Below are 13,126 nucleotides of genomic sequence, written 5' to 3'. Positions count from 1 at the left end.
CTTGATCTCCTGACCTCGTGATCCGCCCGTCTCGGCCTCCCAAAGTGCTGGGATGAGAAGCTGTTCTATGCATGGTGGTATGTTCAGCAGCCCCCGTGACCTCTGTCATTAGAAGCAAAAAGCACCTCCTCCCAGGAGCTGTGACAACCAAGTGTCTCCAGATATTGCTAAATGCCTCCTGGAAGACAAACTCCCCTCTGGCTGAGAACCACTGTTCTAGGATAATTAGTAGGTAAAATAAAATAGCCTGAAATCCACAAAAAGTTGCTTGGATCTCCTTGCCAGTATAACCTGGGAATGGGATGGGGTACAGCCAGAAAGCCAGGATCTGAAAGTGCAGTGCCTTCAGCGGCCAGGAAACTAACATGAGTGAGCAAAGGCCAGAAACTCTGGGTACAATACAAGTGGAGGACTACAGTGGATTGGGGAGTCCATACTCCATTTAAAAGGAGCCACAGCCGGCCAAGCACAGTGGCTCAAGACTGTAATCCCAGCACTTTGGGAGGCTGAGGCAGGTGGATTACGAGGTCAGGAGATAAAGACCATCCTGGCTAACATGGTGAAACCCTGTCTCTACTAAAAATACAAAAAATTAGCCGGACGTGGTGGCGGGCACCTGTTGTCCCAGCTACTCAGGAGGCTGAGGCAGGAGAATGGCGTGAACCTGGGAGGCGGAGCTTGCAGTGAGCCAAGATGGTGCCACTGCACTCCAGCCTGGGTGGCAGAGCAAGACTCCATCTCAAAAAAAAAAAAAAGAAAAAGAACAAGGAGCCACAGCCCTCCACACTTGTAGAGGCTGAGGCGGGAGCATCACTTGAGCCAGGAGTTTGAGACCAGCCTGGGCAACATAGGGATACTCCTTTTAAATAAACAAAACAAAAAAAAAAAATTTTTTTTAAAGGAGATACGACTACTCAAATCCAGCTCATTGTATCAGGCAGGAATTTGGGTCCAACGATGCCAGAACTTTTGATTTTTCAAGAGAAAAGGCAAGTCCTGATTTTAAAATGTTGGCAAATAATTCAAAATTATTTACAACACCACAAACCAAACAGATCTATCTCTGGGGCCCAAATCTGGCTCACAGGCCACCAGCTTACAGCCTCTGCCCTAGAGTTGGTTATATACAGACTTCCTGGGACCTTCCTTCTAGGATGGAACTTTTAAGTGTCTAGAATGGCGTGGCTATAACTTGTTTAGTCAGTCTCCCAACCAACAAGCCGGACCCCTCTGATGCCTCAATTTCAAGGCTAACTTAATTCTCCTATCCTATCGAAGTCTTACCCTAGATTCAGTGCAGACCTTTGGTTTTTTCCTCCCTAAATAACCTAATTGGTTTCGTGCAATTTATGTCTCCTGAAACCATGTTGTTCCCACGGCTGCCTTTACTCAAGGAAACTCTCTCAGCATATCCTAGCTCTGTAGAAAGCCCAATACTGCAACCTAAGTTCCAAGAAGGTAAGTAAGCTGAACCCTAAAGCCTACCCTTGTCGGAAGAGGATGTGGTTTTATGACTTGCCATTACTATGGCAAGCAAGTTCTTGCCCTCAGGCCTGGATTCTGGAAAAGCCAGTGCTTCTAGGAGAGAAAGCTTGCAGGAATTCAGATCCCCAGGAATCTGGATGAAAGTACATGTGGAATGAAACAGGCTGGCCGGCCCCGACTTACAGGCTCACGCCTATGATCCCAGCACTCTGGGAGGCCAAGGTGGGTAGATCACTTGAGCTCAGGAATTCGAGACCAGTGTGGCCAATATGGTGAAACCCCCTCTCTACTAAAAATATAAAAATTAGCCAGGAGCTCGCACCTGTAATCCCAGCTACTTGGGAGGCTGAGGCAGAAGAATCACTTGAACCTGGGAGGCGGAGGTGGCAGTGAGCCAAGATTGAGCCACTGCCCTCCAGCCTGGGCAACAAAGCAAGACTCTGTCTCAAAAAATAAAAATAAAAGAGAAAATTGAGGTAGCAATTAGTTAACTCCCCAAGATCAACAGTTGGTCAATGATAAAGCTGAAAATTAAATCCAGTCTGGTATGGGGGCCTGCAATCCTAACCACTATACTATACTGCCTGGAAATTGCTTATGTGTCTTCAAACCATGTTTTCTAAGAGTATTTGATGAAAGAGATTAAATATTAATTTTTTTTTTTGAGACAAAGTCTCATTCTGTCACCTAGGCTGGAGTGCAGTGGCATGATCATAGCTCACTGCAACCTTGAATTTTTGGGCTCAAGGGATCCTCCCTCCTCAGGCTCCCGAGTAGCTAGGATTACAGATGCACACCAGTGCCACTGCCACTATGCCTGATTATTTTTTTTTTAGAGGTGGGGTCTTGCTTTGTTGCCCAGGCTGGTCTCAAACTCCTGTGCTCAAGTGATCCTCCCTCCTCAGCCTCCCAAAGTGCTGGAATTACAAGGCATGAGCTACCATGCCCAGCCAATATTAGTTTTTAAAAATTTTTATAAAGCAGTATACAACCTACAAGAAAAGATAACCTCAAAAGGTACTTATGACTGGGCATGGTGGCTCACGCCTGTAATCCCAGCATTTTGGGAGGCCAAAGTAGGCGGATCACGAGGTCAAGAGATCAAGACCATCCTGACCAACATGGTGAAACCCCGTCTCTACCAAAAATACAAAAATTAGCTGGGCGTGGTGGCATGCACCTGTAGTCTCAGCTACTCAGGAGGCTGCGACAGGAGAATCTCTTGAAGGGGAGGCGGAGGTTGCAGTGAGCAGAGATCGTGTGCCACTGCACTCCAGCCTGGGCGACAGAGCGAGACTCCGTTTCAAAAAAGAAAAAAATGATAGTAATAATAATAGATAGGCTGGGAGTGGGGGCTCATACCTATAATCCCATCACTTTGGGAGGCCAGGGTGGGCAGATCACCTGAGGTCAGGAGTTCAAGACCAGCCTGACCAACATGGAGAAACCCTGTCTCTACTAAAAATACAAAATTAGCCAGGTGTGGTGGCGAATGTCTGAAATCCCAGTTATTTGGGAGGCTGAGTCAGGAGAATCGCTTGAACCAGGAGGCGGAGGTTGCGATGAGCCAAGATCATGCCATTATACTTTAGCCTGGGCAGCAAAAGCAAAACTCCGTATCAAAAAAAATTTTTTTTAATTTAAAAACAATACATATGCACACAAAAAATACTAGAAAGTATTTCACCCAGATAGTAACAAGAGTACTGTAGGAGGTAAAATCATGGGTGATTCTTAATTTTCTTTTTTCTATTTTTCTGTATTTTTAAAATTATGTATAAAATCTATGTTTTACCTTTTTTTTTTTTTTTTTTTTTTTGAGACGGAGTCTCGCTCTGTCACCCAGGCTGGAGTGCTGTGGCCGGATCTCAGCTCACTGCAAGCTCCGCCTCCCGGGTTCACGCCATTCTCCTGCCTCAGCCTCCCGGGTAGCTGGGACTACAGGTGCCGCCACCTCGCCCGGCTAGTTTTTTGTAGTTTTTAGTAGAGACGGGGTTTCCCCGTGTTAGCCAGGATGGTCTTGATCTCCTGACCTCCGCCCGTCTCGGCCTCCCAAAGTGCTGGGATTACAGGCTTGAGCCACCGCGCCCGGCTATGTTTTACCTTTTAATTAAAAAATACTAGGCCGGGTGCAGTGGCTCACACCTGTAATCCCAGCACTTTGGGAGGCCGAGGCAGGTGGATCATCTGAGGTCAGGAGTTCGCGACCAGCCTGGCTAACATCGTGAAACCCTGTTTCTACTAAAAATACAAAAAATTAGCTGGGTGTGGTAGAGCATGCCTGTAATCCCAGCTACTTGGCAGGCTGAGGCAGGAGAATTGCTTGAATCCAGGAGGCAGAAGTTGCAGTGAGCCAAAATCATGCCATTGTACTCTGGCTTGGGCAACAAGAGTGAAACTCCATCTCAAGAAAAAAAAAAAAAAAAAAACACTAAAAAGTGTTGCTTTTGAAGAGCATTTTATGAAATGGGGAAAAGCTTGTGATACACTAAGTTTAAAAAGCAGAATATAAAATTATAAGCAAAGTATGGTGCCAAGTCTACAAAGAAAAGAAAGACACTATCAAACTATTAAAAGTACTCTTCTCGGCTGGGCGCGGTGGCTCACGCCTGTAATCCCAGCACTTTGGAAGGCCAAGGAGGGCGGATCATGAGGTCAGGAGATCGAGACCATCCTAGCTAACATGGTGAAACCCCGTCTCTACTAAAAAAGTACAAAAAAATTAGCTGGGCATGGTGGCGGGTACCTGTAGTAGTCCTAGCTACTTAGGAGACTGAGGCAGGAGAATGGCGTGAACCCGGGAGGTGGAGCTTGCAGTGAGCTGAGATCACCTCACTGCATTCCAGCCTGGGCGACAGAGCTAGACTCCATTTCAAAAAAATTGAAAATAAATAAATAAATAATGGCCGGGCGCGGTGGCTCAAGCCTGTAATCCCAGCACTTTGGGAGGCCGAGACGGGCGGATCACGAGGTCAGGAGATCGAGACCATCCTGGCTAACACAGTGAAACCCCGTCTCTACTAAAAATACAAAAAAACTAGCCGGGCAAGGTGGCGGGCGCCTGTAGTCCCAGCTAGTCGGGAGGCTGAGGCAGGAGAATGGCGTAAACCCGGGAGGCGGAGCTTGCAGTGAGCTGAGATCCGGCCACTGCACTCCAGTCCGGGCGACAGAGCGAGACTCCGCCTCAAAAAAAATAAATAAATAAATAAATAAATAAATAAAAGTACTCTTCTCGACCAGCCTGACCAACATGGTGAAAGCCCCTCTCTACTAAAAATACAAAAATTAGCTGGGCTTGGTGGCAGGCGCCTGTAATCCCAGCTACTCGGGAGGCTGAGGCAGGAAAATCGTTTGAACCCAGGAAGCGGAGGTTGCAGTGAGCCGAGATTGTGCCATTGTACTCCAGCCTGGGCAACAGAACAAGACTCCATCTCAAAAAAAAAAAAGTACTCTTCTTTTGGTGGTAGATTTTGGATGACTTAAGAGTAATTTAATTTTCTAAATAAACATGCTTTATGAGGCTTTTTTGTTTTGTTTTGTTTTGTTGGAGACAGGATCTTGCTCTGTCTTGTCGGAGACAGGGTCAGGCTGGAGTGCAGTGGCGTGAACACAGCTCACTGCAGCCTCGACCTCCTAGGCTCAAGAGATCTTCCCATCTCAGCCTCCTGAATTGCTGGGACCACAGGCACACACCAAGACATGCCCAGCTAATTTGATTTTTTGTAGAGACAGGGTCTTACCATCTTGCCCAGGATGATCTCAAATTCCTGAGCTCAAGCAATCCTCCTACCTCAGCCTCCCAAAGTGCTGGGATTACAGGTGTGACCCACCATGCCTGCCCTAATAAATGTATTTTATTTTATTTTATTTTATTTTATTTTTTTTTTGAGGCGGAGTCTCGCTCTGTCGCCTGGACTGGAGTGCAGTGGCCAGATCTCAGCTCACTGCAAGCTCCGCCTCCCGGGTTTAAGCCATTCTCCTGCCTCAGCCTCCACAGTAGCTGGGACTACAGGCGCCCACCACCTCGCCCGGCTAGTTTTTGTATTTTTAGTAGAGACGGGGTTTCACCGTGTTAGCCAGGATGGTCTCGATCTCCTGACCTCGTGATCCGCCCGTCTCGGCCTCCCAAAGTGCTGGGATTACAGGCTTGAGCCACCGCGCCCGGCCATAAATGTATTTTATAATCAGAAAATTACTCCCTTTTTTAGAAAGCTCAGTCAGACCAGAGTCTCCCTAGCCAAAGCCTATCAGACATATAGCTGAGCAGCTGCCTTCCCTAATCCTAAGGGTATCTGTTTCCCTCTCACTATCCTAAGGAATATGGAGCATTTTCCCTTTAATTTGTCTTTAGCAAATTTTATAAAGTCAAGAGGCATGGGTATTCTACAGTCCTTTATTGCTAACTCCAAGGTACTCTCGGGCTATTTTTAACACTGGATAAACTGCATATACTGCCAATGCTTTTGCAAGCGGACATGTGGAAAGAACAGAATATTATTAAGTACCTCTGGCAGTACAGTGCTAAGGAACATAGAATTCTGGGCCTTTCTCATTTAAAACGCTAGTTCTGCAAGGCTGGGTAAATTCACAGCAATCTTTTCTCCTTACTACCCCGTAAGAGAAAAAGGAAAATAAAGAGGGATCAACTGGGATCTCTCAGGTTCTATCCGCAGAAACTCAAGTGTGGCTGCAGGCAGAGCTTGTTTACAAAGTCAGTGTAAAGAAGTCTGGTACAGCAGGAAGAAAAGGTGTTTCATTGTCGTACTTGCTGCTCAGAGCAAGCCACAAAGAGCAGCAGTGGCAGACAGGAAAGGGTCCTGTGGGCCTCAGGTTTAATAGCGTAGGACTCCCAGAGTCTAGTGAAGCCTATTTTCTCACTGACGCCTTTAACTGGTTTAAGATAAAAATCTGGGAAATAAAATAATTCTTTTTTTTTTTTTTTCCTTCAGCAACAGAATAAAGGCCTCAACACCGGTGGGGTTTTTTCTGGGCTTACAACTAGCGATGTTGACTTCAACCAAAACAGCTGTCAAGACAAAAGACATGCCCCAACCTGTCACACAGACCACAAAACAGAACAAGGGCAGCCAAGAGAGGAGGAATATGAGGCACCAAAAACCATGAACAGATTCAAACTTCTCCCGTCCCCATCCTTTATGCTTACTTATCTTTCAGGACCAAATGACAGGTAAAATTACTTCCTCAAAAGGTAAGAAGCCTCCCTCCCCTCCAAAATGCAAAATATGCTATTCAAATATAAAGTATCTATTTTTTTTTTTTGGAGACAGAGTTTTGCTCTTGTTGCCCAGGCTGGAGTACAATGGCGTGATAACTGCTCACCGCAACCTCCGCCTCCCGGGTTCAAGCAATTCTCCTGCCTCAGCCTCCCGAGTAGCTGGGATTACAGGCATGCACCACCATGCCTGGCTAATTTTGTATTTTAAGTAGAGACGGGGTTTCTCCATGTTGGTCAGGCTGATCTTGAACTCCCAACCTCAGGTGATTCACCCACCTCAGCCTCCCAAAGTGCTGGGATTACAGGCATGAGCCACCACACCCGGCCTAAAGTACCATTATTATAGTACCCACCATCCCCCAACATCCTCCCAATCTCAGCCCCCACTTACATATGCAAGCAGCAGCGAGGAGACGGCAGGCCAGGTATGGGGGATCACAGCTGGGGAAGGACGGCTGGATGATGTAGTTGGCGAAGGTGATGGCGATGATGGCCTGACTGGTGGGCTCAACAACTAGCAGTGAGACCCACAGGCGGATGAAGGCAATGAAGCCCCCAAAGGCCTCTAGAATATAAGCGTAGCTGGCTCCCGACTTGGTGATAGTGGTCCCCAGCTCTGCATAACAAAGGGCACCCACAACAGAGAAGATCCCGCCAATGGCCCACACAATCAGCGACATCCCATAGGAGGCAGTGTGTACCAGCACACCCTTTGGTGAGACGAAGATCCCTGAGCCGATCATGTTGCCCACCACCAGGCTGACCCCATTCAGCAGGGAGATCTCCTTTTTCAGCTGCATACTTTCGGAGGACCTTTGAGGTGGCGAGCTGACATCTTCTTCCACCTGGGACTGGCTGGTGTTAGGGACAAGATGGTAGGTGGGTGTGGGCCTCCCAGGCTCCCTGGCTTCCATGACAAACAGTTCCTGCACACCTGTGTTTACTGTGGCCTGGCAAAGAATACAAGTATGTCAGTCTAGGGCAGGAGCTGGTGAGGCTCTATTTAGACCAGATTTCCCTGCCCACTTCCTATTTAGGGACAGCATGCCATGCACACAGCCCTAACTACAATAGGCCTGTCTCAGTTCCCACCACAGGACACAGGGAAACAGAAGTGGGCAGACCTTCACTGCTCCCAAGAAAGACACCATGAGAGCTCACGCATGATGTGATGACAACTTCCAGTGACAAATACCTGTCTTGCAGCCCAGAGTAGGCTGGCATTAAATTTGTCCAATGATTGGATTCTCCCTGAGTTACAGATTTTTGCTCCGTTCTCACCAGCTTAAAACCCACAAACCTGCCCTGCAGAGAAGACCAGAGTCCCTGCACCTGGTACACAGTCGTCACCAGCCTGAAAGGCTTTTCACTGTCCATACCCAGGTAATCCTGCCCACTCACCTCCACCCAAACATCAACTGGGACTTCTGCAATGTCCAGCGAGACATGGAGACGTCTGCAGCTACTCTTAGGTCAGTATAGAACGTGAGGAGGTGGTGGGAAGGGTGAGGAAGATGCTAAGACAGGCGCATATCATCACTGTAGTGACTAGACCAAAGGGAAGTCCCTCATGAAAATACACGCCTGGCCGGGCACAGTGGCTCCCACCTGTAATCCCAGAATGTTGGGAGGCCGAGGCAGGCGGATCACAAGGTCAGGAGATTGAGACCATCCTAGCCAAAATGGTGAAACCCCGTCTCTACTGAAAATACAAAAATTAGCTGGGCATGGTGACATATACCTGTAATCCCCACTTGGGAGGCTGAGGCAGGAGAATCGCTTGAACCAGGGAGTCGGAGGTTGCAGTGACCCAAGGTCGCACCACTGCACTACAGCCTGGTGACAGAGCGAGACTTGGTCTCAAAAAATAAAAAATACATGCCTATGTATCACTGTGTCTGCAACACCTACCTTACTCTCCCACGTTGCTGCTTGCCCATTCAACATCTTTCTTTTTCCAAAGTACCCAAAAGAGAGGGGTTACGTAATAAGACAGGGTGGAGAAAGGACATCCAGGGGCATCCCAACCCAGGGCTAATTTGCCATTGGCGTATTTGCTTTCTTCCCCAGCATGCCCCTCGTGTTGGATTCCACATTAACCTACCTAGGAAGGACCCAGAATCTATCAAAGGAAAATCAGCACCTTCCTGACCCTGCACCCAGCGTGACCTTCTCCCTTCCTCAACTCCTATGCCAGTCACACTTCCCATCCCTTGATCCCATCTCATCTTCAGAAGAAATCTGGTGGGCCATTTGATTCCCACCCATGAATTAGTCCTTTAAGGTCACGGAGATAACCTCCAAGAATCAGCAATAGGAACAGGATTGGCAAGCACATCATCTTTCCAGAAGCCTCTTATCTGTTCAACAAATGTGTATGTGATGTGCCGAACCTGGCCTCATGGAGCTCAGAGCAAGGAAACCACAGTCAAGAGTGAGTAGTTCTTAGGGAAAATGCTGATCTCCACAGCTGCCACCCAAAACTCCTGCCCTCCCTATCCCAAACCCCTTCAAGTCTGGACCTGAGCCCAAGTAAAAAAGCTCCTCCCAGGCCCCAGTCAAGCCTTCCCCCAGTCCCAGGAGTGCCTACCTCGGCTTCAGTGAGGCTGAGCTTTAAGGCAGCACCACTTTTGCTCTCGCTCTGGCACCAAGTCATGCAGGTTTCCCTACACAGGCACGTGGAAACATACTTGTTTTCATGTGCCTGTCAGGTGAGCCCCGGCATCCATTAGAACAAAACCAGTAAACAGCTGGGGAGCCTATAGTCTCACATAAGAGTCAGGTGCAAAGAAACCTAGGATGCCTTTTCTACCCAAGTCAACATGGAGACAAGCAGAGAAATCTGACCCCAGTGACCAATACGGCTCCCCCTATTCCATCAGACTCTAGCTGGGAGGAGGGATTGGGGTTACTAGGTATTCCCTTTGTATTCATAAAGCCTGGCACTGGTGATGCTGATACGGCTTTATCAGGTTTGTCAGATACACTGGTGAAACTACCTAGTGGCCTTATTTGGAGAGGTGGGGCACAGTCATAGCCCCACAAGACCTCATGCCTAGGATTTCAGTTGCAGCACCTGAATGAAAGACAAGGTTCCTGCTGGAAGGTTAAGGATTCCTTCTGCCAAGGAGAGTAGCAGAATCACACATAACTGAAGGCAGATAAGACTTCTTTCTCTTTCAATCTCTCTCTCTCTCTCTTTTTTATTCAAGAGACAGGGTCTCACTTTGTCACCCAGGCTGGAGTGCAATCATGCAATCGTAGCTCACTGCAGCCTCCAACTCCTAGGCTCAAGCAGTCCTCTATCTCGGCCTCCTGAGTAGCTAGGACTACAGTTGCTCGCCACCATGCCCAGCTATTTTTTTTTTTAATTTGTTTGTAGAGACAGTGTTTCACTATGTTGCCCAGGCTGGTCTTGAACTCCTGGCCTCAATTGATCCTCCTACCTTGGCCTCCTGAAGTGTTCAAATTGCAGGTGTGAGCCACCATGCCAGGCTTCATTCTCTTCATTCAGTAACAAAATGCATGCTGGGTGCAGTGGCTCACACCTGTAATCCCAGCACTTTGGGAGGCTGAGGCAGGTGGATCACAAGTCTAAGAGATTGAGACCATCCTGGTCAACATGGTGAAACCCCATCTCTACTAAAAATACAAAAAAAATTAGCTGGGTGTGATGGCATGCACTTGTAGTCCCAGCTACTCAGGAGGCTGAGGCAGGAGAATCACCTGAACCTGGGAGGCAGAGGTTGCAGTGAGCCGAGATAGCACTACTGCACTCCAGTCTGGTGACAGAGCAAGACTCTGTCTCAAAACGAAAGAAAGAGAGAGAGAGAGAGAGAGAGAGGAAGGAAGAGAAAGAAAAGAAAAATGCAATTGTTATCAAGAGCCTGTCCTTGGCAAAAGTAATTAAAGTTCCTACCTGTTTGCTAAACACCCAAGAGCAAAATTGTGATGTAACCCTAGCAGCTCCCAAGAGCACGTGACTAAGTCCTAGGCTGGCTTGGCCACACATACAACCTCAAGGCCATCCCTTACCTCCTCCCCATATCTAAACTTCACCTTGGCAGGGCACAGTGGTGCACACCTGTAATCCCAGCACTTTGGGAGGCCAAAGCAGGCGGATCACTTGAGCCCAGGAGACCAGCCTGGGCAATGGCAAAACCCTGTCTACACCACAAAACTACAAAAGTTATCTGGGCATGGTGGCACACATCTGTAGTCTTAGTTACTCAGGAGGCTGAAGTGGGAGGATCATCTGAGCTCAAGAAGGTTGAGGCTGCAGTGAGCCATGATCACACCACTGCACTCCCGCCTGGGTGACAGAGAGAGACCCTGTCTCAAAAAACAAACAACAAAAATTACAAATAAAATGGGGCCAGACATGATGGCTCACGCCTGTAGTCCTAGTACTTTGGGAGACCAAGGCCAGAGGATCGCCTGAAGCCAGGAGTTCAAGAGTAACCTGGGCAACATAGGGAGGCTCCGTCTCTACAAAAAAATGAAATAAGAAAAAACTAGGCCAGGGACAGTGATCCACACCTGTAATCCAGCACTTTGGGAGGCTGAGGCAAGAGGATTCCTTAAGCCCAGGAGCCCAAGACCAGCCTAGACAGCATGGCAAGACTCCATCTCTATAAAAATACAAAAATTAGCTGGGCACAGTGGCACATGCCAGCTACTTGGGAGGCGAAGGTGGGAGTATCTCTTGAGCCAAAGAAGTCAGGGTGAACCATTATCACGCCACTGCATTCCAGCCTGGGCGACAGAGCAAGACTGTTTCAAAAAACAAAAAAATCTAGTATAAAATGGAAAGTCCTCAACTTCCACCTTCCACTCAGGATGGATAGCACCATTCCCACTCCAGTGACAAACAACACTTTTTCTTGGAGCCATCAGAAAGCTGAAGTTACAGGGCAACCAACTAGATTGAAACTCATGGGGCCGGGCGCGGTGGCTCACACCTGTAATCCCAGCACTTTGGGAGGCTGAGGCGGGTGGATCATGAGGTCAGGAGATCAACACCATCCTAACTAACACGGTGAAACCCCGTCTCTACTAAAAATATAAAAAATTAGCTGACCGTGGTGGCGGACACCTGTAGTCCCAGCTACTTGGGAGGCTGAGGCAGGAGAATGGCGTGAACCTGGGAGGCGGAGCTTGCAGTGAGCAGAGATCACGCCACTGCACTCCAGCCTGGGGGACAGAGCCAGACTCCGTCTCAAAAAAAAAAAAAAAAAAGAAAGAAACTGATGGAAAGACGGCCACCTCCAAGGAGATAGAGAGATACAAGGTCTGGCTCACCTGTGGCAGTGGGAGAAAGATGAGACAACCATTTAGGTAAGTCAGAAGAATTCAGGTAAATTTTTTTTTAAATTACCAAATGTCAATTGTGGGTTATCAAGAGCCATAGACACTCAGGTTTTTTCCATAGACCTCAGTGGGTACTCAAAAGAAATACTGGGCAGGTCACCTGAGAAAACCTCTCTTGGTAGTGCTGGCTTATGGGAGGGAAAATACAAAGGCCAACCTATACCCTTCTTCTCTAAAGAATAAAAACCATAAACCCCTGGGAAAGGGCAGCAAACTCTGTCACTCCTGAGGCAGCTGGGGCAGGATAAAAACAAAAACAAAATAAAACAAAAAAAACTCTATGCCTGGAGGAGGGGTAGAAAATTCTGGGCAAGACCACTAGAGGTGCTTTCTCCTGGGAAAAGGGCAGGAGCACCCAGAAAGATCCACTCCCAAGACCCAGGGAAACAAACAGGGCCTGCCTAAGACTGAGGCTGAACCAGGACAACAGAGAAATCCCCACTCCCTGCCACCAGGTTAGCAAGCACCCAGAAACAAGCAACAGTAGTCTACCACTGAGACTGTGTACTGAGGCATAGGTGCACAGAGAAATCCTAAAGCTGAGGGTGGCTGGACACAGTGGCTTACACTTGTGTAGCCTCCGGAGGCTAAGGCTGGAGGAACTTGAGGCCAAGAGTTCGAGATCAGCCTGGGCAACATAGCAAGACTCCATCTCTACAAAAAAAATTAAAAAGTAGCCAGGCATGATGGCACACGCCTGTAGCCCCAGCTATTTACTCAGAAGGCTAAGAGGTAAGTTTGAGCTCAGGAGTTGGAGGCTGCAGTGAACCATGATAGCACTACTGGCACTCCAGTCTGGGTGACAGAGTGAGATGACTGAGTGAGACCTTTTTTTTTCTTTTCTCTTTTTTTTTTTTGAGGCAGAGTCTTGCTTTGTCACGCAGGCTGGAGTGCAGTGGTACAATCTCAGCTCACTGTAACCTCTGCCTCCTGGATTTGAGGGATTCTCCTGTCTCAACCTCCAGAGTAGCTGGGACTACAGGTGTGCACTACCACGCCTGGCTAATAAGCTGAGGGTATGGATGGAGGATAACC

At 48.0% G+C, this 13,126-nt stretch overlaps 1 protein-coding gene across 7 annotated transcripts in view; it reads right to left on the bottom strand.

Moving 5' to 3' along the window:
* Positions 1-13,126, bottom strand: part of SLC7A6 (solute carrier family 7 member 6) — a 43,220-nt gene that overhangs the window by 22,712 nt on the left and 7,382 nt on the right. For 4 of the 7 annotated variants that reach the window (XM_033219796.1, XM_033219797.1, XM_033219795.1 and 1 more), the window contains one exon: positions 7,113-7,671. In XM_033219796.1, coding sequence (XP_033075687.1) covers positions 7,113-7,635 — 523 coding nt within the window. In that variant the 5' untranslated portion in view covers positions 7,636-7,671. Of the gene's footprint in view, positions 1-7,112; positions 7,672-8,462; positions 8,558-13,126 lie in introns of all 7 variants that reach the window. The other 3 variants (XM_033219791.1, XM_033219792.1, XM_033219793.1) reach the window with 1 other exon arrangement.

This window comes from Trachypithecus francoisi, unplaced genomic scaffold, assembly GCF_009764315.1.
Source record: "Trachypithecus francoisi isolate TF-2019V2 unplaced genomic scaffold, Tfra_2.0 Lachesis_group10, whole genome shotgun sequence".
Taxonomy (NCBI): Eukaryota; Metazoa; Chordata; class Mammalia; order Primates; family Cercopithecidae; genus Trachypithecus; species Trachypithecus francoisi.
The sequence above is the reverse complement of the archived record's forward strand: the minus strand, read 5'-3'. Positions and strand labels throughout refer to the sequence as shown.